General features: G+C 47.0%; 1 protein-coding gene across 3 annotated transcripts in view; it reads right to left on the reverse strand.

Moving 5' to 3' along the window:
- ATRN (attractin) overlaps positions 1-22,937 on the reverse strand; it is a 231,788-nt gene that overhangs the window by 47,025 nt on the left and 161,826 nt on the right. Inside the window, exons 26-27 of one of the 3 annotated variants that reach the window (XM_053252987.1) lie at positions 8,186-8,264; positions 6,703-7,166 (exon numbers count right to left, since the gene is read on the reverse strand). In XM_053252987.1, the coding sequence (XP_053108962.1) occupies positions 7,152-7,166; positions 8,186-8,264 (94 nt within the window). In that variant the 3' untranslated portion in view covers positions 6,703-7,151. Of the gene's footprint in view, positions 1-6,702; positions 7,167-8,185; positions 8,265-17,655; positions 18,488-22,937 lie in introns of those variants that run through there. The other 2 variants (XM_053252986.1, XM_053252988.1) reach the window with 2 other exon arrangements.

Below are 22,937 nucleotides of genomic sequence, written 5' to 3' on the forward strand. Positions count from 1 at the left end.
TGAAGGACGGGCCCTACCTTTTAAATTCATGGAAAACCTATGGGAAAGGCAACAACATTCTATAAGGATCCTCCAGGGTCATCTTTTCCATATCTTTTCTCTCCAGGATCATCAGCAAAAAAAGGCAATTGCGAATCTGAAAGTAGGGTTTTTTGTTTGTTTTTTAAGTTTGAACTGGACTGATTGTTTGGTTTTAAGTTGCTTTGGATAGACTATGATATATACTGTATATATAAAGCACATAAATATTTAAAAAAAAAGGAATAAAATATTTTCCCAGGTGTATTTAGCAAAAAGTAAGCCTCCACCTGTAACTGTTTCCAAAATATCTGCACTGTTGTGTTTCAATTGGAAATCAAATAGTTAAAAGTAAAAAAGTTCCCCACCACACAAGCTGATTCAGAGCCCTAGACAGCAGCACCTTGGAACTGGATTGTGAATTTGAAAGCAATTCCAACAGACTGCAAAAAGGAAGGGGACCAAAAATACATATTAAGACTTGGTTGTAGACAGCTGCACTCTTTATGATGCTATTGCAGTTTTATTTCAAGCATTACTCTCCTCCACCACCACCTTCATGTTTCCTATCCCTTTCCAAAAGCCATGTAATAAAGAGGAGGAATTTTATCTGCCTTTGGTATCATTCTGAGACTGCAACACACATTCTTTCTGATTTCCAGTTTCTCCAGTAGTGCCTGAAAGCCATTCTGTTACGGTGCTCAGTGGAGAGAGAGGAAAGAGGTACACATTTAGGAATCACTCACTTCCTTTTACTGTCTGTGCAATACGGATCTAGTCATGCTGCCTTGTCTGGGCACTGCTCCCCCCATCCCTGCCCCATGGCCAATTGTGACCTTGGATAATATCGTGGTTTTGACAAATGCTTTATAACATCCTGCTTGAGTTGAAACAAACGTACAAGCTTCACACCTGGAAGAAGAGCAAATACTCTTGATTTAGATTAACCTCTGGCAGGCTGGGTTCAGAAACAGGTTCATTAGCTAGATTAAGTTTTGGGGTGTTTTTTGGTTTTTTAAAAACTTTTAAAATGTTACTCTCCCCCGGGAGTCTCAAAGATTAGACAGAACCCTGAAATAAATCCAGGTGCGAGCTTTACTTTTTTTTTTTTTTTAAAAGAGCTCATTGGACAGATGTTCCTCAGCACCACAAGCACCCCCACCGGGCAGGTTAGAAAGAGAATCTTCCAACTACCAAAAGTTTGTATCAAAATCATGTTCTACCTATCCACGACAAGTGTTTTAAGTACCCCTGCCCCAGTGGTTACTGTACTTGGCAAATAGCCCAGTACTTAGCTGCTGGGCAAAAGGGCCACCTTTTAAAACGGTTCAATGAATCTGCTTGCTGATGTCATGACTCCAGGCCGGGAAATCCCACAAGTGGAAGGCAACAATGGCTACTAATCTGAGGGCTACAGGTCACCTCCAGTCTCAGAGGCAAGATGACTCGAAATACCAGTTGCAGGGAAAGCAACAGCAGGAGAGAGGGCCTGCACATACCTCTTGCCTGTGGGCTTCCCAGAGGCATTCGGTGGGCCAACTCCAACAGGGGAAGGGCAGAGCTAGAGAGAAGAGCCAGGCTATTTAAAGGGCTTAGTTGAGATCAGACTTTTGATTAAAGCAATATCCTCCTGTCTGCTGGTGAATGTCCTGCACCCAGCACTGAAGCTGCTCCACTTCGAGCTAAGTTCTGAACCTGCCCTCCTGCCAATCTCCTGCTACATGGACTTTTCCTTCCATGTCTGGCCTCAGGCTCCTGGGACCCGAGGGATTCTGGCCTGCAACTTCAGGAGATCATCTACTGGGGCCCGGCTGCCTATTGGCCCTCCACAATTGTTACAGAGTCTGATGCCAAGGTGTCCAGCAGCTCCTCTTATGTTATGACCCTGGATCTTCAGTTCGTGACTCCTGAGGATGTGGACAAGTTGCTTGGAATGGTGCAGCCCACCACCTGCTGTCTTGAACCTTGCCCGACATGGCTTATATTATCTGGCAGGGAGGCTGTTGTAGAAGGCCTGGTAGAGACTATAAATGCTTCTCTGAGGGAGGGCAGGATGCCTCCTTGTCTTAAGGAGGCAATCATTAGACCACTTCTGAAGAAGCCTGCCTTGTATCTCTCAGAGTTAAGCAACTACAGGCCTGTCTCCAACCTTCCATGGTTGGGAAAGGTGATTGAGAAGGTGGTGGCCTCCCAGTTCCAGGCAATCTTGGAAGAAACTGATTATCTAGACCCATTTCAAACTGGCTTTCGGGCAGGCTATGGGGTGGAGACTGCCTTGGTCAGCCTGATGGATGATTTCCAACTGGGAATTGACAGAGGGAGTGTGACTCTATTGGTCCTTTTGGACCTCTCAGCGGCTTTCGATACTATTGACCACAGTATCCTTCTGGAGAGTCTGAGGGGGTTGGGGGTGGGTGGCACCGGTTCCACTCTTACCTCTCGGGCAGATTCCAGATGGTGTCCCTTGGAGACTGTCTGAATTTTTATATGGTGTCCCTCAGGGCTCCGTATTGTCTCCAATGTTGTTTAACATGAAACCACTGGGAGAGATCATCAGGGGATTTGGTGCAGGGTATTATCAATATGCTGATGACACCCAAATCTATTTCTCCATGTCAACATCATCAGGAGAAGGCATAACCTCCCTAAATGCCTGCCTGGAGGCAGATATGGGCTGGGATGAGGATAACAAACTGAGGCTGAATCCAGATAAGATGGAAGTACTTATTGTGTGGGGTCGAAACTTGGGAGATGATTTTGATCTGCCGGTTCTGGATGGGGTCACATTCCCCTGGAAGGAACAGGTATGCAGTCTGTGAGTGCTTCTGGATCCTAACCTCTCCCTGGTGTCCCAGACTGCGGTGGTGGCCAGAGGTGGTTTCTATCAGCATTGCCTGATACACCAGCTGCGTCCATTTCTTGAGATGAACAACCTCAAAACAGTGGTACATATGCTGGTAACCTCTAGGCTGGATTACTGCAATGCACTCTATGTGGGGCTGCCTTGGTATGTAGTCCGGAAACTGAAGTTGGTCCAGAATGTGGCAGCAAGTTTGGTCTCCAGGTCATCTAGGAGACCATATTACTCCTGTGTTGAAAGAACTACACTGGCTGCCAATAATTTTCTGGGCAAAATACAAGGTTTTGCTTATTACCTATAAAGCCCTAAAGAGCTAAGGCCCTAGGTATTTAAGAGAAGGTCTTCTTCACTATGAGCCACACTGGCTGTTAAGATCATCTGGAGAGGTTTGTCTGCGGTTGCCGCCAACTCGTCTGGCGGCTACTCAGGAACGGGCCTTCTCCGTTGCTGCCCCTGGACTTTGGAATACCCTCCCTGTTGAAACAAGAGCCTACCTGTCTCTGGCAACTTTTAAAAAGGCACTGAAGACACATTTATTCACCCAGGCTTTTAATTAGATTTATAGTTTTAATATTTTAATGTTGATTTTAAATGATTTTAAAGTTTTAAATGATTTTAATGGTTAATTGATTGTAAACCGCCCAGAGATGCAAGTTTTGGGTGGTATAGGAATATTTTAAAGAAATAAATATTCTCTTGCTTTAAGAACTCTGACAGGGATGTGTGAGATGATTTTTTCGGTTTGGACATCCAGACCATAGAATCCCCTCCTCTGAGAGGCCCACTTGGCCCCTCATTGATGGCTTTCAGACACCTCGCTAAGACTTCTCTATTTTGCCCAACATTTGCTTTAAAGTGATTATGTCTTCCTCATAATCGCTGTATATCCATGCTATTCTCTTATACCCTATTTTTGCTTGTTTTAAATATTCTGTTGATTTTATTAATCTGTTTGGTTTTAATTTTGTAATTACAGGAATTGATCAAATTTGTATTGTTAATTTGTTGTAAGCCACCTTGGGGCCTTGGTAATGACAGAAATAGTTAAACAAATTAAAAAGAAATTATGTTAAAAACCACATCTAGGCTACTGCTAGAGCTACAGTGCAACTTCCCTACATACTAACTGAGAAGAGACTAAGTTCTTCCATCTGTTTTCCACACCTGCCTAGTCATGGCCTCTAGATCAGGGGCTACAACCCTCAGTCCTTAGATGGTGCTGGACTACAACTCCCATCATCTGCAACCACAATGGCCAAAGGGGATGATGGGAGTAGTAGTCCAACACCATTTGGGTCTCAAAGTTAGAAACTCCAGCTCTAGAAGAAAGATCCAGGAGTGTTTACAGATGAATGGCTTTATCAACCCCCAGCCTCAGGGCATTTCCAATTGCCTCCCCTGATTTGACCCATGGCCTCCTTTGCTCTCCAACTCAATGAATTTCTACTCCGGGACTGGTACATGTCCGTTTTCTTGCATCTGCAGCATACACTTTACAAAACCCACTGTTTCCATCAAATTTGGGAGCAACCCCTTAGTCCCTATACTCCTGAAATTAAGCCTAAGCCCAAGTAACTAAAATAAATGCCTCTTCTTCCTTCACCCCGCCTCTGTTTCTTTCCATTTCCTCTGGCATCTCCCTTGTGTTGGATTTTTAGACTGCAAACTTCTTAGGGCAAGAACCTATCCTATTACTGCACAAGTTGCCACACATACTGATCAATAAATGAAACTGTTTTTCCTATGACCAGAATGATCAGACAGAAAGGTTTTTCTGGGATGAGGAGGACATCAGTTTAATGCAGCCATGGAAAACCGGTACAACCTCCTTAGCCACCATGTCTTCTTGGGGTGGCATTTCAGAATGGGGAGCCAAACCAAGCCAGACCTTGTAGGATAACACAACCTGGACACACTAAACCCTCAAGGACAGCCCTTCAGAAATGAGAGATGAGGGTCAATTCACTATAAACTTGTAATATATAAAAATGCTCTTTATCAGAAATCTGACAAAGTCCATCATTTGAAATTAAAATGCAAACCCAAGTAGAACAAATCTAATGGTGCTAGAGCTAAGATAACAGCAGATCCTCTCCATAATTTTAAAAACATGCACCCAGAGGATAACTTCACACCACTGACATTTTCCATTTAAGCCGTCATTAAATGCCTTAATTTGGCCCCAGGCAGAATGTGGTATTTCTCAGCCTCCATCTGGCCTAAACCCCGATTAACATTTTTATTTATTTATTTAAACCAAAAGGAAGCCTTCCCTTCTAATTTAATGTTTATACTCTTGTTAGAAGATGGAGAGGTGGAAAACAACAGTAATTTATCCCAAAAACCTTAGCTCCTGTTGGTGGAGCAGTTAAAATACTACTCATTTTGTTTGCAATTTGTATTTATTTATGTGGATTTATAACTCGTCCTGTGCCGCTTGAGGCCACTCAAGACAACCTCCAGAGTCTAACTGCTTATACCTTCCGCTGTGGAAGAAATGGAAGAGACAGCCACAGAGTGCTGTTTCCCCAGGTGCCTCAGTTTCCTCCAAACAAAAACATTCTTGGCTCTGGGAGACTGTGAGAAGCCCTGCCCAGCATAGTCCTTGAAGCAGTATAAATGGGGAAGAAACGTCTCCTTCTAGTCTCTCAACCATCACCCTCAGAGCCGAGAAACAAGAGGGAAAGTGGGGGGCGGGGGGAGAGCCAAACATAGCTAGGTATTCATAGGCGAGCCAAGATTTGCTAGGGAGTACCAGGTCCTTGACTCAGGTCTCTCAGGCAGAGGGAAGGAAGGTGAATAGCACCCAGCCTCCGTAGGACATCTTCATGCCACCCAGATAAGCTCAGGAGGGATCCTCCTTGGCTGGGCTGCCACCTGATGGCCACTTCCTGGATTCTTCCCAGCTAGGGTTGCCACATGTCCACGTCTGGCCTGGACAGGTCAGTAATTAGACATCCTGTCTAGAACGTAGGGGGAAAAACTGTCACCCTGGATCTAAAATGTCCAGTAATTTGAGTGGGAAGATTGCTTTAATGAACTTTATCCATTTATCCCATGCTTCTCTCCAGACACTGCAGCTTACCCTCTCTCGGGCCCCAGTGCTACCAACTGGCTAGGCTGGCTCTCTGTCTATGGCTCAGCAAACCTTTTTCCTTCCTTTCTGGATAATCTCTAATCTCTAGAGTTAGTGAGGGCAGTAGTGGGCCTCTTGGTTTAGTTGTGAAGTATAGGGACAGAAAGAGCCCCCATTGTCGGGGTCCCACTTCTCTCTAGAATGCTTGTTGCCTGACGCAGCACCTGCAGTCTTGTGAGGGCCCCTCGTACCCAACAGGAAGGCTCTCTCATGGGGAGCAGCAGGAACAGGGGCGTAACTATAATAGGGCAAGGGGAGACAGTTGTCTGGGGGCCCACTGCCTTGGGGGGGCCCCCAGAGGCAAGTCACATGACTGACTCCCCCAGCCGCGCACCCGCCGGGGCTTCCTTCAGTTGTATTCATCCTCCAAAATTGATGTGAGTGTTAAGACCTGGAGCTACCAGGGTAGCATGTCTTTCTCTAGTACCATTAAATGACTTACATTGTCCACAATTTACAAAACCTTTAAAAAAATAATCTAGGATGATGCTCTATTGTGGCTCATAGGTTTTATATATCTATCCATCTGTTCATCTATATGCTTTTTGTTACCACTATTCAGCCTCATTTAAGATTTCTTTACTTCATGAGCTGAGCTTCAGGGGCGGGGGGGGGAGGCAGCATTTTAAAATCTTGTCTCTGGGCCCATCCAACCTTGATACGCCCCTGAGCAGGAACTGTGCAAAGAACGCGATAGGAGAAAATGCACAAGACAGCCACTAAGCTCCAACGTCAAGCACTCTTTCCAATCATGGTTCATAAAACTGGGTTTTTAATACGCATAACCCCAGCCCCAGGCTGTGTCCAGGAATTCTCTCTTATGAATGTGGCAACCCCATGTGTGGCAGGTGCCCACTTTCTGGTTTAGATCCCTTACAACTATCATGCTTCATGTAACAAGGGAACATATCTTTTTTCCTGACAAGGTTGGTGTTCCTCTTGATACTATCCCTTGTATTAGGCGCAGCTACTGTCATGGCAACAAGGGTGATCTGGCCACCTGTCCTCAGTTCTTTGCCCTCCCTCATCCTCCACTCTGGGCTTCATCTGACTCTTTCTGCCAGTCTGTCAGCAGGATGATCAGCTAGCGAGGTCAGTGATGAGCCTCATCCCTGGGACCAAAGTGTCTGACAGTCATCAGAGCTGTGTCTGCTGTTTGCGAGAGAAAGGAAACAAACTTAGCAGCCGGCTATCAACAACCTGAGAGAAAGCAAGAAAGGCCGTTTGGACGTGGATGCATATTGGTGGGATGCAGTTCTCCTGGTTCCTCCCCTTTACCACCATTCATGGGAGGCGGATGCTCACCACTGGGAAGAGGACGGGTGGAGCCCTGGGTCAGTGGCTGTGGCTTCTTTTCATGTGATGGTCAACAAAAAGGTCACACTGATTCATGTGAATCACACGTGAAGTATTCTTATGCGTTCATATTTTGAAAATATGAATGCATAAGAATACTTCATATAAGAACAAAAGAACAGGCCTGCTGAATCGGGCCCAAGGCCCATCTAGTCCAACATTGCACAGTGGCCCACCAGATGCTGCTGGAAGCCACAGGCAGGAGTTGAGGGTGTGCCATCTCTCCTGCCATTACTCCCCTGCAACCGGTACTCAGAGGCATCCTGCCTTTGAGGCTGGAGGTGGCCCACAGCCCTCTGACTGGTAGCCATTGATAGACCTCTCCTCCATGAAGTCATCCAAACCCCTTTTTAAGCCATCCAAGCTGTTGGCTGTCACCACATCCTGTGGCAGAGAGTTCCACAAGTGGATCACGTGTTGTGTGGAAAAAGTACTTCTGCTTGTTGGTCCTAGACCTCCTGGCAATCAATTTCATGGGATGACCCCTGGTTCTAGTGTTATGGGAGAGGGAGAAGAATTTCTCTCTCTCCACTTTCTCCACACCATGCATGATTTTATAGACCTCTATCATGTCTCCCCGCAGTGGTCTTTTTTCTAAACTAAAAAGCCCCGGGTGTTGTAGCCTTGCCTCATAAGAAAGGTGCTTTAGGCCCATGATCATCTTGGTTGCCCTCTTCTGAACCTTTTCTAGTTCCACATCTTTTTTCACCAACAAAAACCAGCTGAGTGGCATACTTGGCATCTCATACAAGACCATGTGCAAGAAAACAGACACCAAGTGCACAGAAGTCAGTAGTGCCGTCAATTTGACCCACCTCTCTCCGACGCGATGCCCAGCAGCTCTGCTTGATCTTCCAAACCACGGCAGCCACAAGAAGTAGAGACAAGAAACAGCTGGAAGCGAGAAAATAAAAGCAACAATAAATACAAACTCCATAATCACTTCCCAACTGCTTGCAATCTAGGAAAATGGGGAAGCTTGACCAAATAAGACAGTGTCATACTTTGCGAGCTTCTGCCAACAGATGCCAGAGACACATAAAAGTATGTGGGAGGCATTAAGATTCAAGTCACAGTCTTGCAAGGTGGTGCGCACAACAGGCGTTCCAAGGGGAGGTGTCAAGCAAGACACGATGTTCAGAAGGGCGAGTGACAAAGCTGGGAAGAGACCACGTCACCTGCCTTCAGACTTAAGAATGTCAGTGCAATTCAGTCAAGTTATCACTCAACAGTCATGACAGAAGGCTCGCTGTGACCCAGCAAGAGGAAATGCAACCGCAGTGTGTGAAAGTATGTAAAAGGGATTTTAAGTAATGAATGTTTGCTCTGTTCCTTTTCTTTTTTTAAATTTCAGGTAACATCTTATTTATAAAACTGACTGAACTAGAAAATGAACCCTGCCCACATTGATTTATTCACTCACTGAGATTTATAGGCCCACTCTCTCCCCAAGGCACAGAGCAGATTCTAGCCAAATGTTATCATTAATCCTCATAAAAACCAAGCAAGGGAGGTCACACTTGTCCCATTTTTCAGATGGGAAGGTGAGGCTGAGGGAATGATGTGCTGAAAGCCAACTAACGAGCCCCTGGCTGAGCTGGGATCTGAATCTAAGCCAAAGATGGTAACTCTACCCACGGGACCATAATGCTCTTCTGGTTTCGAATTACTGTTGCAAAACTACTCAACTGCAATTCTATATCTGTGAAAGCAAAGGAAGAACCCAATAGCCTTCCTACAGCAATATTTACCCAGATCTTCCCATTATCATTTAGGCAACTACCAATATTCCCATTTCATAGTCTGGTAAATAAATATAGGCAGAAAATTACTTTCCCAAGCATTATTTTATTTTTACCACAGCAAATGCCAAGTCCATTAACAAAGAGTGTCATTGAAAACCTTTGTTCTTTACCCCATGAGCGCACACCCCCACATGAAGGGTTGTCTTCATACACTGACAGGGAGAACTGCAGTCTTTTTCCAACTGCCTGTGCGCCTCTACGTGCCCAAATTTTGTATTCACTTGTTCGAAGCAAATGGGAGGAGGTAAATTCTAGTCAGGTACTTTAAAAGGTGGCCCATGGAGGGGGTGGTGGTGGTGGTTCTGGCCTGTCTTAATTCTGCTTACATCATGGAAGTGTTTTTATGTGGAGGCCAAACCTCAGGATACTGCCTATTTTATTTTATTTTATTTATTTAAAATATTTCTATACCGCCCCAAACGTGGGTCTCTGGAAGGTTTACAATTAAAATCATTTAAAACATTAAATCGATTAACAATTAAAATCATTTAAAAGATTAAAAATATTTAAAACCCAGCATTAACATTATTTAAAACTATAAATCTAATTAAAAGCTTGGGTGAATAAACGTGTCTTCAGTGCCTTTTAAGAAGTTGACAGAGATGGGGAGGCTCTTGTTTCAACAGGGAGTGCATTCCAAAGTCCAGGGGCAGCAACAGAGAAGGCTGGTTCCTGAGCAGCCACCAGATGAGTTGGTGGGAGCCGCAGACGAATCTCTCCAGATGATCTTAACAGACAGTGAGGCTCACAGTGAAGAAGACCTTCTCTTAAATACCCAGGGCTTAAGCTGTTTAGGGCTTTATAAGTAATAACCATATCCTTGTATCTTGCCTGGAAACAGATGGGCAACCAGTGCAGTTCCTCCAACACAGGAGTAAGATGGTCTCTCCAAGATGACACAGAGACTAACCTGGCTGCCGCTTCTGAACCAACTGCAATATCTGAACTATGAACAAAAGCAGCCCCACATAGAGCGTATTGCAGTAATCCAGCCTAGTGGTTACCAGCAGATGTACCACTGTTTTGAGGCCATTCATCTCAAGAAATGGATGCAGCTGACATATCAGCCGAAGCTGATAAAAAGCACCTCTGGTCACCACCTCAATCTGGGACATCAGGGAGAGGTTTGGATCCAGAAGAACACCTGTTCCTTCCAGGGGAATGTGACCCCATCCAGAACCAGCAGGTCAAAATCGTCTCCTGAGTTTCAGCCCTGCACAATAAGTACCTCCATCTTATCTAGATTCAGCCTCAGTTTGTTATTCCTCATCCAGCCCATTACCACCTCCAGACAGGCATTTAGGGCAGTTATGCCTTCTCCTGATGATACTGACATGGAGAAATAGATTTGGTTGTCATCAGCATATTGATAACAGCCTGCACCAAATCTCCTGATGATGTTTCCAAGCGGTGTCATGTAGATGTTAAACAACATTGGAGACAATACGGAGCCCTGAGGGACACAATATGAAAGTTCAGATTTTGAGACAGTCTCCACCCCATAGCCCACCTGGAAGCCAGTTTGAAATGCTTCTAGATAATCAGTTTCCTCCAAGACTGCCTGGAACTGGGAGGCCACCACCTTCTCAATCACCTTGCCCAACCATGGAAGGTTGGAGATAGGCCTGTAGTTGCTTAACTTTGAGGGATCCAAGGCAGGCCTCGTCAGAAGAGGTCTAATGATTGCCTCCTTAAGACAAGGAGGCATCCTGCCCTCCCTCAGAGAAGCATGTATAATCTCTACCAGGCCCTCTACAACAGCCTCCCTGCCAGATAGTATAAGCCATGTCGGACAAGGATCAAGAGGGCAGGTGGTGGGCTGCACCATTCCAAGCAACTTGTCCACATCCTGAGGAATCATGAACAAACTGATACAGGGTCATAACATAAGAGGAGCTGCTGGACACCTCGGCATCCGACTCTGTAACATTTGTGGAATTTGAATCCAAGTCAGCCCGAAGACGATATGTTTTATCCACAAAGAACTCATTTAAAACATCACAGCATGTAACTGTTGATTCTAAGTACTGATTCAAGGGGGAAGGGGTACACATTAGCCCCTTCACAAAGCTGGACATGAACTTGCGGTGGTGATACAGGAGAAATAGAATTGCTTCTTTTCCACACGTATCGCCTCTATGTAATAATCTGTCGGATTAGAGTAGAGTATTCCTCCACTTGCGCTCTAGTCATCTATCTCGCTGCTTCCGCCCCTGTAGTTCTTCTGTATACCAAGGGGTCAGTTTCGAAGAGGGTCGGAGAGGACACTTAGGAGTGATCGTGTCCACTGCCCTGGTGAGTTGATTGTTCCAATACTCCACCAGAGTGTCGATAGGGTCATCAGCAGAGCCAACACTAAATACCTCCAAGGCTTCTTGGAATCCTATTGGATCCTGTAACCTTCTTGGGCGGACCATCCTAATGGACCCTCCGCCCTTGCGGAGGTGGGACATGGTCATGAGTCCAACCTTAACCAGATGGTCGTCCATCCATGACAAAGGGGAATCACAGGAGTGCCCCACCCACGGAACACCACCCTGTTCAGAGTGTAACACTAGATCAACGTGTGACCAGCAATATGCGTCGGTCCTGAGGCCACCTGGGATAGGCACATAGTTGTCATGGCCACTATGAAATCCTGAGCCACCGTGGACAAATTGGTCCCAAAGTGAATACTGAAGTCCCACCACCACCACCACAAGCCTGGGAGACTCCAACGCCAAACCTGAGCCATTCTGGAAGGGTGGTATACAAATCAAATCAATAAATAAACCACCCGAGACCAAGTCCATCAGCTCAGTTAGGGACTCTGTCGGGCAGCGGGGGCAATCAGTACACCAACACAAGTCCCAGTCTATCCCTGGTCCCCACACTTAGGTACACACATTCAGTATGGTCAGACACTTTGACAGGGATCCTGACAAGGGAGATATTGCTCTTGTAGACCGTAGCCACTCCACCTCCCCACCCACTTCCCCTCCCCTGGTCCTCAACAGAGTACCTTGGAGGAAGACGCCGGGAACAGACTGGGCCACAAGTCTCCCCCAACCAAATCTCCGTAATACATACCAGATTGGCCCCTTCATCCAGAATCAAATAATGGATGACTTCAGGTTTATTCTGGACCAACCTGGCTTTACAAAGGAGCAAGATGAGGCTCTGTGGGTGGTTAGCATTGCTTTCCAAGGACAAAGAGCTGGCAGGACAGCCGGAAGGGGAGACAGCAATTAAGTTTCAGGAAACTTTTCACCACCGGGTCTTTAAACCATGAAGCCCGGTTTGAGGGGGAACGTGCCACAATGGCAGCCTAATAGGCATACAAGAGCTATCAGGATCACCCTGGCCCAATCCACCCTGTTTGTGCAGGACCCTCAGAATGAGGGGAAACAGGAAAAACACATACAGAAGAGGGCCAGTCCAAGATAGGACGAAAGCATTGCCCAGAGAGCCTTCAACTTCCCCTCCCCTGGAGCAATACCTGGCACACTGAGCATTGTCCCGGGAAGCGAAGAGGTCCAGAGTAGGGACTTCCCATTTTACAAATATGTCTCTGAGAACACTGTGGTTCAATGCCCACTCGTGGGAGACCATCTTCAACCTGCTCAGAGTGTCTGCTTGGACATTCAGGGAACCTTGTATATGAATCACCTGAGGCAACACCGCATGCACCACACATCAATGCCAAAGGTCCAGAGACAGGAACAGAAGGCTCCTTGAGGACGTGCTGTCCTGTCAGTTGATGTAGGCTTTTGCCATTGTATTGTCTGTTTGTATTGTCACTGAATGACCCCAAATCATGGGCAGGAAGCCCTTGAGAGCATTGAAAATGGCCAACAGCTCCAAATAATTGATGTGACGGGTCCTGTCCCTGGGGGACCAATGTCCACTCAGGCAAAACTCTTTTAGGTGTGCCCGCCCAACCGAGTTCCAAGGCATCCGTCGTGATCACCCATCAGAAACAGGGAGACTGAAATGGCGTGCTGGTGTTCAGGTGCGGAAAGGGGGCACTGGTGCCCAAACTCAGTCCACCACTCTGCCATTGCCCGTACCCAGCGAGGGGGCATGCACTCTAGATGGCTTGGATCCCAAAGTGGATCGAATATGTCCAAAACATCTTTGGATAATACACATGCGAAGGTGCGCTTGGGGCAGCATGTAGATAGAGGCAGCCATGTGACCCCAAAGACACTGTACCGATCACATAGTCTGCAGGCCTCCTGCTAGGAAATGTATGGCCAGCCTCCTGAGAGTACATATGTGGGCATCTGGGAGGAAGACCCTCTCCAGGGTCATAGTGAATATCAGCCCTATGAACTGTATTCTGCGGGTCAGTTCCAACTGCGATGTCTTGAAATTGATTTGGAAACCCAAAGCCTGCAGGGTATCTACAGCCAATTCTAGGGCGTCCAGGACAGCCCGCCTGGTGTCCGCTAAGACGAGCCAATCATCTAAGTATGTCAGAACCTGCAAACAGTGGTACATATGTTAGTAACCTCCAGACTTGACTTCTGCAATGCACTCTATGTGGGGCTACCTTTGTACATAATCCGGAAGCTTCAGTTGGTACAGAATGAGAAGGCCAGGTTGGTCTCTAGGTCATCTCGGAGAGACCACATCACTCCTTTGCTGATAGAGTTACACTGGCTGCCAATAGACTTCCGGGCAAAATACAAATTGATAGTTATAATTTATAAAGCCCTAAATGGCTTAGGCCCTGGGTATCTAAGAGAATGTCTTCTTCATTATGAGCCCCACTGCCCATTGAGGTCATCCAGAGAAATCTGTCTCCAGTTGCCGCCAGCTCAGCTGGTTGTCACACAGGGACGGGCTTTCTTGGTTGCTGCCCCAAGACTGTGGAACACGCTCCCTACTGAGATATGATTCTCCCCATCTCTGACAATTTTTAAAAAGCATTTGAAAACCCACCTCTCTGCCCCATCTTTTTCAGTTCCTTAAAATTTTAAGGTTTTAATTTGTGGGTGATTTTTAAAATGCTTAATTGTTTCAGTTTTTGTATATGTTTTAACTTGTTTTATGCTATTGTTAACCGCCCAGAGACGAAAGTTTGGGGTGGTGTACAAATTTGATTAATAAAACAAAACAAAACAAACAAACAAACAAACCATCTCTCCTGCAGGAAAGCCACCACCGGGGCCAGAAATTTCGTAAAAACCCTAGGAGCCATTGTGAGACCGAACACCGAGGCTTTGAATTTATAGGGGATCCCCCCCCCCGATCTGGAAGCGCCAATGCTGAGGGCATACTGAGACATGGTAATACGCGTCTGAAGTCCAAAGAGACCATCCACATGTTTTTTTCCAGGATAGTCATAATGGTTGGTACCGATAGCATCTACAATCTTTTGTACAATAGATGTCTGTCCAGGGCCCTGAGGTCCAGTAAAGGACACTGACACTCGTCCGATTTTGGTATGATAAAGTAACGGGAGTAGAAACCGGGACTTTCCAGATTGGTGACCCTCTTGATCGCATCCTTTAATAGAAGCGTGGCGACCTCCTGTCCAACTCCAGCGTGCACGGAGTAGTCACCACCCCGGACACGGGCGGCGTATCGTTGAACTCAGGGCGTAGCCCAAACGTACGATCATAAGGACCCACTGGTCCATAGTCACTCTGTCCCAGCTCGCAAAAAATGGGGCCAGGTAAGTCTGGAAGCACCCGGAGTCATTGTTTCTTTTGAAAGGTACTTGGGCACTGCTTCTGGAAGGGCACCCTACTAGGCTGGGGACCCAATTTGTATCTTGACTGGAACTTGTTGCCACAAAAAGAATGTCCGGATGGAGATTGCTGTTGAGAAGGGGTCTTTTGCGACTGATAAGGCAACCACTTGGAAATTTTCTGTGGTTTAGTGTTCAAGGACGAGTATGACATCGAGCACGCTGTGCTTCTCAGCTTCTGCACCTTCTGGAGCGTGACATCTGTCTGCTCCGCAAACAGGATAAAATTCTCAAAAGGCAGGTCCTCAACCCTAGCACACCCAGACGAAGGCAGCCAGGCATGTTGTCTAAACGCCACAGGTGTGGCCATCACTTTGGCCGCGCACTCCACCGAGTGCCTGGCCGAATACACAGTTCCTGCTTGGCTACTTGGATAGCCTCATGGAGGAATACCTTAGCTGGATTCCTCTTGTCCTGAGGCAGGAGATCCAAGAACGGACCCACCTTTCCCCACAAAAAGTGATTATATCGTGCATTATAGGCCTGATAGTTAGCTACTCTTAAGTGGAGGGCTGAGGCCGAGTAAAGCCTTCTCCCAAACGAGTTCAATTTCCTGCCCTCTCTGTCACTCGGTGCCAACTGGCCGTGACCTCTGGTTCACTGCAGAGATTCTTCCACAATGATTGAATGAGGTGCAGGATGGTTTTTCAGAAAGGACGTATCATCCTGCAACTGTACCCTGTAGTGATTTTCCAGGCGCCTATTAGACTGGGAAAGAGTCGCTGGTTTTCCCCAATGACCCTTCATGACCCCCAGCAAAGCTGAATTGAGGGAGCGGCCGGTACTGTGGCCTCAGCATAGATTAGGCTGAACAACGGATCCAGTCCCCCTTTTTGCTGGGTACCAAGGCTAACACCCAGGGCCGAAGCCATACGTGCCACATAACCAGAGTATTGTTTAAGATCCTCCGACGGTGAAACCAGCTTCAAATCCAATTGTATGACAAGCGGGGATGACCCCCGGGAAGCACAGTCCAACTCCCAAGAGCTGGTATCACTCTCATATTCCGACTCAGGAGGAGCCAGAGTCCAAGGGTGTCGAACACACAGGGGAGACCACTTTGCTAGCTGGATCATCCAGTACCGAAGCTGATTTTTCTGCTGACAGCACCTGGATCGGTACAGCAGCCTGCTGTAGCAAAGAAGCCAAAGGGGGTGGTTCACAATGCTCAGTTTGTTCCCAGGGGGAGTGCTGTGGAGACCGGGAATGCAGCCTCCCTTTCAAGTGTGACGGGGGCTCACACCAGCCCCTCACGGTGCCAGGCGTCCCATACGGGGGAGCTTCCATATAACAAGAGCCGTATCGAGGCCTACCATAGTCAGGATAGTTTGATCTATAGTCTACCTGGTATCGACCATATGATCCAGAGTACCGGCACCAAACATTATAAGATAGCTCAACTGCCATCAAGGGAGAACCATGCTCTGACACTCGGTACCAATCCAAGCAGGAGGACTCACAACGGTCCCAGGCCCGATCCTGCCTGTAATCTGATGAGCGCTCTTCTGAGTCCCAACAATCACCATAGTCCCTAAGAGGGATGTGCTCCTGGCGGCTCCAAGGGGGCAAACAATGCCTAGGGGAATAGGCTTCCCTGCCCAATGAGGCCAGGTTCATCAGACGCCACAGAACACTCTCTACTCGAATGAACCCAAGCAGGACCAAGTTCAACGAGTCCTCCTCCACAGGCAAGCAAGACCTTGCCAAGACCAAAGACTTCTGTGCAGGACGATCCGAATCCGCTTTAGGTGTCTTGGCCACAGGGGCCTCCGACGCAGGAACCAACGGCGCCACCTTCTTCCTAGGTATAGGAGGGAGATGTTGACCCACCAGCAAATCATGATGCGACTTAGACTTCTTCCTCTTAGGTACTGAAGTCACGGGGATCGAGCACGATTTCAGTATCATTGGTGCGGAACGCTGCGGAGGATCTTCTGAGTGCACTGACTCACTCGAAGTTGTTGAAGGAACAACAGTAGCAGGTGCTGATACCGGTATCGAGCCCAGATTTTCGACCTCTGCAGGAGCAGACACAAAACGCTCCAAAGTCACTGATGAAGACATTTTTATGGATCGCTTCAACAATAAGGCCTTCCGACGATGGGAGAGCCAGATCCTAAAGGACTGCGTGCAGGCGAGAAGCCCTATTTTTGTGAGCATGTATTGTAAACTACTGGCAGTGAAGACAGGTCTCAACAATGTGGGATGCCCCCAGACACAAGAGACACTTGGTATGAGTAGCGGGGGAAGGGATCTTAGATCCACACTGAACACACTTTTTGACATTCATTGTGCCTGGCATAAACGTCGAGGGCTGGCTGGCCACAACAGGACCGGAGCTCCAAAGAAGAAAATACCGTAAAAACCAAAACGGAAAGAAAAAACCACTCCTACGCAAAGAAAAATAAAGAATAAAGGGGGGGGAAGGAAACGTGGGGAGAAAAACAACAAGGGGAAAGCCAGATCCTATTTGTTGTTGAGCTGCAGACTCCATGATGTTCACTAAAGCGTGGACGATAAAAGACTGAGGGGATGAGGAGTGGCACAGCCACATATAGCAGCTGGGGGTGGTGTTCCCACCCAAAGCAGGAGAACTGAGCTTGGTAGATTCCAACGAGGTCTCTGTGCAGGCGCATAGCCCATTAGTGTAAAAGACAGACACCACATCGAAGAACTGCTGAGTCACCCAGGAGCTGGTCCCAATCCTGTACACACTCCCTTCCTAACCCCCATTGCATTTTAAAGTTTTTATTAGCTTTTACGAAAGCTTTACAATTAAGTAAATATTGACTTCTTGCTTACCTGTCTACGCGGTTCACATTAACTATATCTATAAACCATTGCTATAATAATTCAAAACATACATACTCCACATTACTACTCAATTTTACCCAACCCAATTTGCTGTTATTGCTATATTTCAAACCCTGCTGAAAGGTCCATATTAGAAAAATAGTTCTTTAAGTAAAGTAAAAATGATTCCCAATCTTCTTTGAAACAGTCCAGATTTTCATCCCTTATAAGTGCTGTAAGCTTTGCCATCTCAGCATATTCCAAAATTTTTATCAACCAGTCTTCTTTTGAGAGCATTTTATTGACTTTCCATTTCTGTGCATATACGATTCTTGCCGCCGTGGTTGCATATATAAAAAATGTTAAATTTCTTCTGGAGAATTCTCCTTGAGTTATTCCCAGCAGGAAGGATTCTGGCCTCTTAGGAAATGCCGTTTTAAAAATATTCTTCAACTCATTATATATCATATCCCCAAAAGCCTTTGCCTTCCCGCATGACCACCACATATGTACACACTCCCCACAGATGTTACCCACAGGCAGCAGCCCCACAGGGGAAGCAGGAGCAGGCAGGCAGGCAACAGCAGGAGCCCACAGCTGGGCTTCTAGCCTAGTATAAAAATCTATAGGCAGTGTACCGAATTAAAACGTACAATATAACACATTTTAAAATTCATTAAAAGATAAAAATTACAGTTAAAAACACGTTAAAAACACATTAAAATTTAAAAATCGAATCTCAGTTGAAGGCCTGGGAAAACAGGTCCATCTTCAGGGTCCTCCTAAGAGCAAACAGAGAAGGAGATGCTCTTATTTCAGCAGGGAGCGCGTTCCAAAGCCCTGGGGAAGCCACAGAAAAAGCCTGGTCCCAAGTTGCCACAAACGAGTTTGTGACACCCATAGTCAGACATCTCCAGATGATCTTAATAGGCGACAAGATTGATGACAGAGCAGGCGCTCTCTTAAATACCATGGACCTAAGCCGTTATGGGCCTTATAAGTAATAATCTTTGAAACCTATCGGCAGCCAGTGCAGTTCTTTTGGAATCGGTGTTATATGGTCCCTTCAGGTAAACCCAGAGACCAGTCTGGCTGCTGTATTCTGCACCAACTGGAGTTTCTGAACTACGTACAAAGGCAGTCCCACAAAGAGTGCATTGCAGTACTCAAGCCTATTGGTTACCAACATATGTACCACCGTTTAAAGGTCACTAGTTTCCAAGAATGGACGTATCTAGAGTATCAGCCAAAGCTGATAAAAAGCACTCCTGGCCACAGCCTCAACCTGAGAAACCAGGGAGAGTTGGGGATCCAGGAGCACTACCAGACTACGAACCTGATCTCTTAGGGGGAGTGTACCCCGATCCAGAATGGGCAGATCTAAACCATCTCTTTGATCTTGACCCCCTACAGATAGTACCTCCGTCTTGTTTGGATTCAACAGCAGTCTGTTATCCCTCATCCAACCCAGTATCGGCTCCAGGCAGGCACTGAAGGGGGTCATGCCATTTCCTGATGAAGTTGGTGTAGAGAAATAGATCTGGGTGTCATCAGCATATTGATAGCATCCCAGACCAAACTTCCTGACGATCTCTCCCAGCGGTTTCATGTAGATGTTAAAAAGCATTGGAGACAGTATGGAGCCTTGTGGAACCCCAGACTTCAGTTCTCGCTCTTCAGAGCAATAGTCTCCAAGCAACACCATCTGGAATCTGCCAGAGAGGTAGGAGCGGAACCACTGTAAAACAGTGTCACCCAATCCCACCTCCTTCGAACGACCCAGCAAGATACCATGGTCAATGGTATCGAAAGCCACTGAGAGATCCAAAAGGATCAGCAGAGTCACACTCCATCTGTCAAGCACCAATTGGAGATCATCCATCAGGCTGACCAAGGCAATCTCAATGCCATAGCCCACCCGAAAGCCAGTCTGGAAAGGATCTAAATAATCTGTGTCATCTAAAACTGCCTGGAGCTGAGAAGCAACCACTCACTCAATCACCTTGCCCAACCAAGGAAGATTAGAGTAAGGCCTGTAATTAGCTAACTCGAGGGATCCAAAGCAGGTTTCTCCAAATAAGGTCTAATAGCCTCCTTAAGACAAGGAGGCATCCTGCCCTCCCCCAGAGAAGCATTTATGATATCTACCAGACCCTCTCTGATAATATGACTATCAGATGAAATAAGCCAAGTTGGGCTAGGGTCAAGAGAACAGGTGGTGGGGTATACAGTCTGAAGCAGTTTGTCCACATCATCAGAAGTAACAAACTGAAAATGATCCAGTTCAGTCCTACAAAAGGAGTTGCTGGGCACCTCTATAATAGACTCTGCAATAACTGTGGAGTCTAGTTCAGTGCGAATACAAGATATTCTATCTGCAAAAAAGTTGTTAAACACATCACAACGAGTGACAGGTGGTTTCAAATTCAAATTCAAGGCAGAAGAGGCATGAACCAACCCCCTCAAAAGCCTAGACAACTCAGCTGGATGTGAATTTGCAGAAGCAATGCAGGCGGAGGAGAACTGCTTCTTTGCCATCTGCACTGCCAGAGCATAGATCCTCAAATGAGCTCGGTGTTGCAATCTATCAGATTCATGCCAAGACTTCCTCCACTTGCGCAGTTCATTATTCCATGTTTGCACCAGAGCATTGACAGAATCACTCGCAGAGCAAGCTGGAAACCCTTCCAAGGCTTCTTGGAATCCTATTGGATCCAATAACCTTCTCAGGCAGACCAACCTAATGAGTCCTTCACCCCTACAGAGGTGGGTTGTGGCTGCAAGTCTTACCTTAACCAGATGGTGATCTGTCCATGACAGTGGAGAGATAACAGGGGCCCCCACCCATGGAACACCACCCTGATCAAAGCAAAAGACCAAGTCGGGCGTGTGACCTGCATCATGCATCAGTCCAGAAACCACTTGGGATAGGCCCATAGTCGTCATGGCCGCTATGAACTCCTGAGCCACCCATGACAACCTGGTCCTGAAATGCACATTGATGTCCCCCACCCCCCCACCCCAACAACAACCTGGTCCACTCCAACGCCAACTCAGCAACCAGGTCTGTCAGCTCAGTTAGGGACTCTGCTGGACAACGGGGTGATTGGTATTTCAACAGAAGTTACAATCTATCCTTGGTCCCTAGACTTAGGAACATATAGGCCAACTCCCTGATAGGGATCCTGGTAAGTGAGATAGTATTCTTATAGACCACAGCCACCCCACCTCCCCGCCCACATCCTCTCACCTGCTCCACCACGGAGTAACCCATTGGAGGAGCTGGTACCAAACCGGGCCACTAGACTCTCCCGACCATAATGCACACCAGATCGGCACCTTCATCCACGATCAAATTGTGGATTATCTCAGACTTGTTTTGGACTGACCTGGCATTACAAAGCAATGTTCTGTGGGTTGAAGCGACTGCCCTCCAAGGCCAAAGAGATAGTAGGCTTGATTGGGAGGGAAACCATGATTAAGTTACTAAATTCCTTCCCCCTTTTATGACCTGCTGATCTGCCAGCACCAAATACTGGCCGATTCCCCAGCACCACTGGAATGGCTGCCCCAGAGACCCCACCCCAACTCCCGATGACCGAAGACACATACTTACACCAGATTCAACTAACTGCAGGGCAGCAACAAAACAGAACTGTCCCTACCAGGAGTCTAAAACAATGCAAAGACCCCACCTCTCAGTCCCGCCACCAAAGGCCAGCCCCAGTGGCCCGCCTGCGACCTGCGCCAGAGACTGTGCCTCCAGCAGAGGCCTCCTTCTTTTAAAGGCCACAGAGATGGAACAGCCCAATCAGCTGTCTCTCACACAGCAATGAGCTGAGGTGGCCAGTGGCTCGGTGTCAGAGCAATCAAGAAAGACAAGCATCCAGCCAGGGGGTGGCCTGACCACCCCAAAGAGGGGAGGGAGCTAAAGGGGGACGTATATGGCAGCTTCATAAGTTCAACAACTCTTTAGACCTCATCTAGCTCCTGCTAAGTTGAACTGGAGACTGTCAAAAAAGAATTCACTGCAACGCTACCATTCTCCACCATACCTATTCTCTCTGCCTTAATACCCAACTAAGTGGACTTGGTCAAGAACTGGAACAGTCAGCATCTGTTCTTTGTTACAGTGGGCCATAGCTCAGTGGTAGAGCCCCTGTTTTGCACGCAGGGTCTCAGGTTCTGGGAAAGACTCCTGCCTGGAACCAGTCAACTTAGTCAATACTGAGCTAGATGGATCAACAGTCTGACTCGGTATAAGGCAGCTTCCTATATTCCTGTAACAGGCTGCCCAGTTTGTTTGTGTATTTTTTGGTAGACTGTCCAAAGCAGGCAACAGATCCCTAGGAGTCTGAAGAGCCTGTACAGTGGAGTTCTCTGCACTGCAGGAGGGTGGTCATCCATGTGCTTAAAAACAGCAGCAAGGCAGAGTTGGCTTATTCTGGTTTTGAATGACAAAGGTGAAAAACTCTGAATCTCAGTAATCAGACTTGACATAAGAGGAATCATTCTGAAACAACACACACACACACACACACACACACACACACACACACACACACACACACACACACACACAGAGGTTCTGTTACACTTCAATATGCCCAACCACCAGAACCTGGGAGGGGCTATGTAGGGAGATGGAGCTGATGTGGCTCTGCTCTGAACAGCTCCCAGTTTGACGAAGAGTAGTGGGCTCTGGTCCAAATACAACTAACTGAGAGGCAAAGTTAGCCCTTCACCAACAGGGGTATCCCCCACAGTCACAGTTTAGCCTCTTCTCCAATGCTGCCAAGTACATCCCTTTATTTTTGCATTCATAAACGAATGGCTGCCATCCACTCCTTTTTGTAATGTACAACAGACACAAACCCGTTACTTTTAAACATATCCACATCCAATTTCCTTTTACAACACAGAATAAAAACTTGCCAGTTTGGGGTTTAAGTGTCCATGTGCTGCTTACCTTCATTTACAAAAAGCATTATCACACGCGGCATGATCCTACTATTTCCTTAAGCCAGGGGTTCCCCAGCCTCGGAACCCCCCCCCCACAGGCTGAAGCCACTCCCTTCTATGTGGAAAGGGGACGCACTGCATTTGGAAAGAATGCTACATGTGGGTAAAACTTGCTCACCCCCCAATGGTGGGTGGCTCTGACCTCCGTGGCAGGATACGCAGGAATCCCACCAGTGTGCCCCATGCACCTGTGTCACACAGGAATCAAGA

Source organism: Hemicordylus capensis, chromosome 5 (assembly GCF_027244095.1).
Source record: "Hemicordylus capensis ecotype Gifberg chromosome 5, rHemCap1.1.pri, whole genome shotgun sequence".
In the NCBI taxonomy this organism is placed as follows: domain Eukaryota; kingdom Metazoa; phylum Chordata; class Lepidosauria; order Squamata; family Cordylidae; genus Hemicordylus; species Hemicordylus capensis.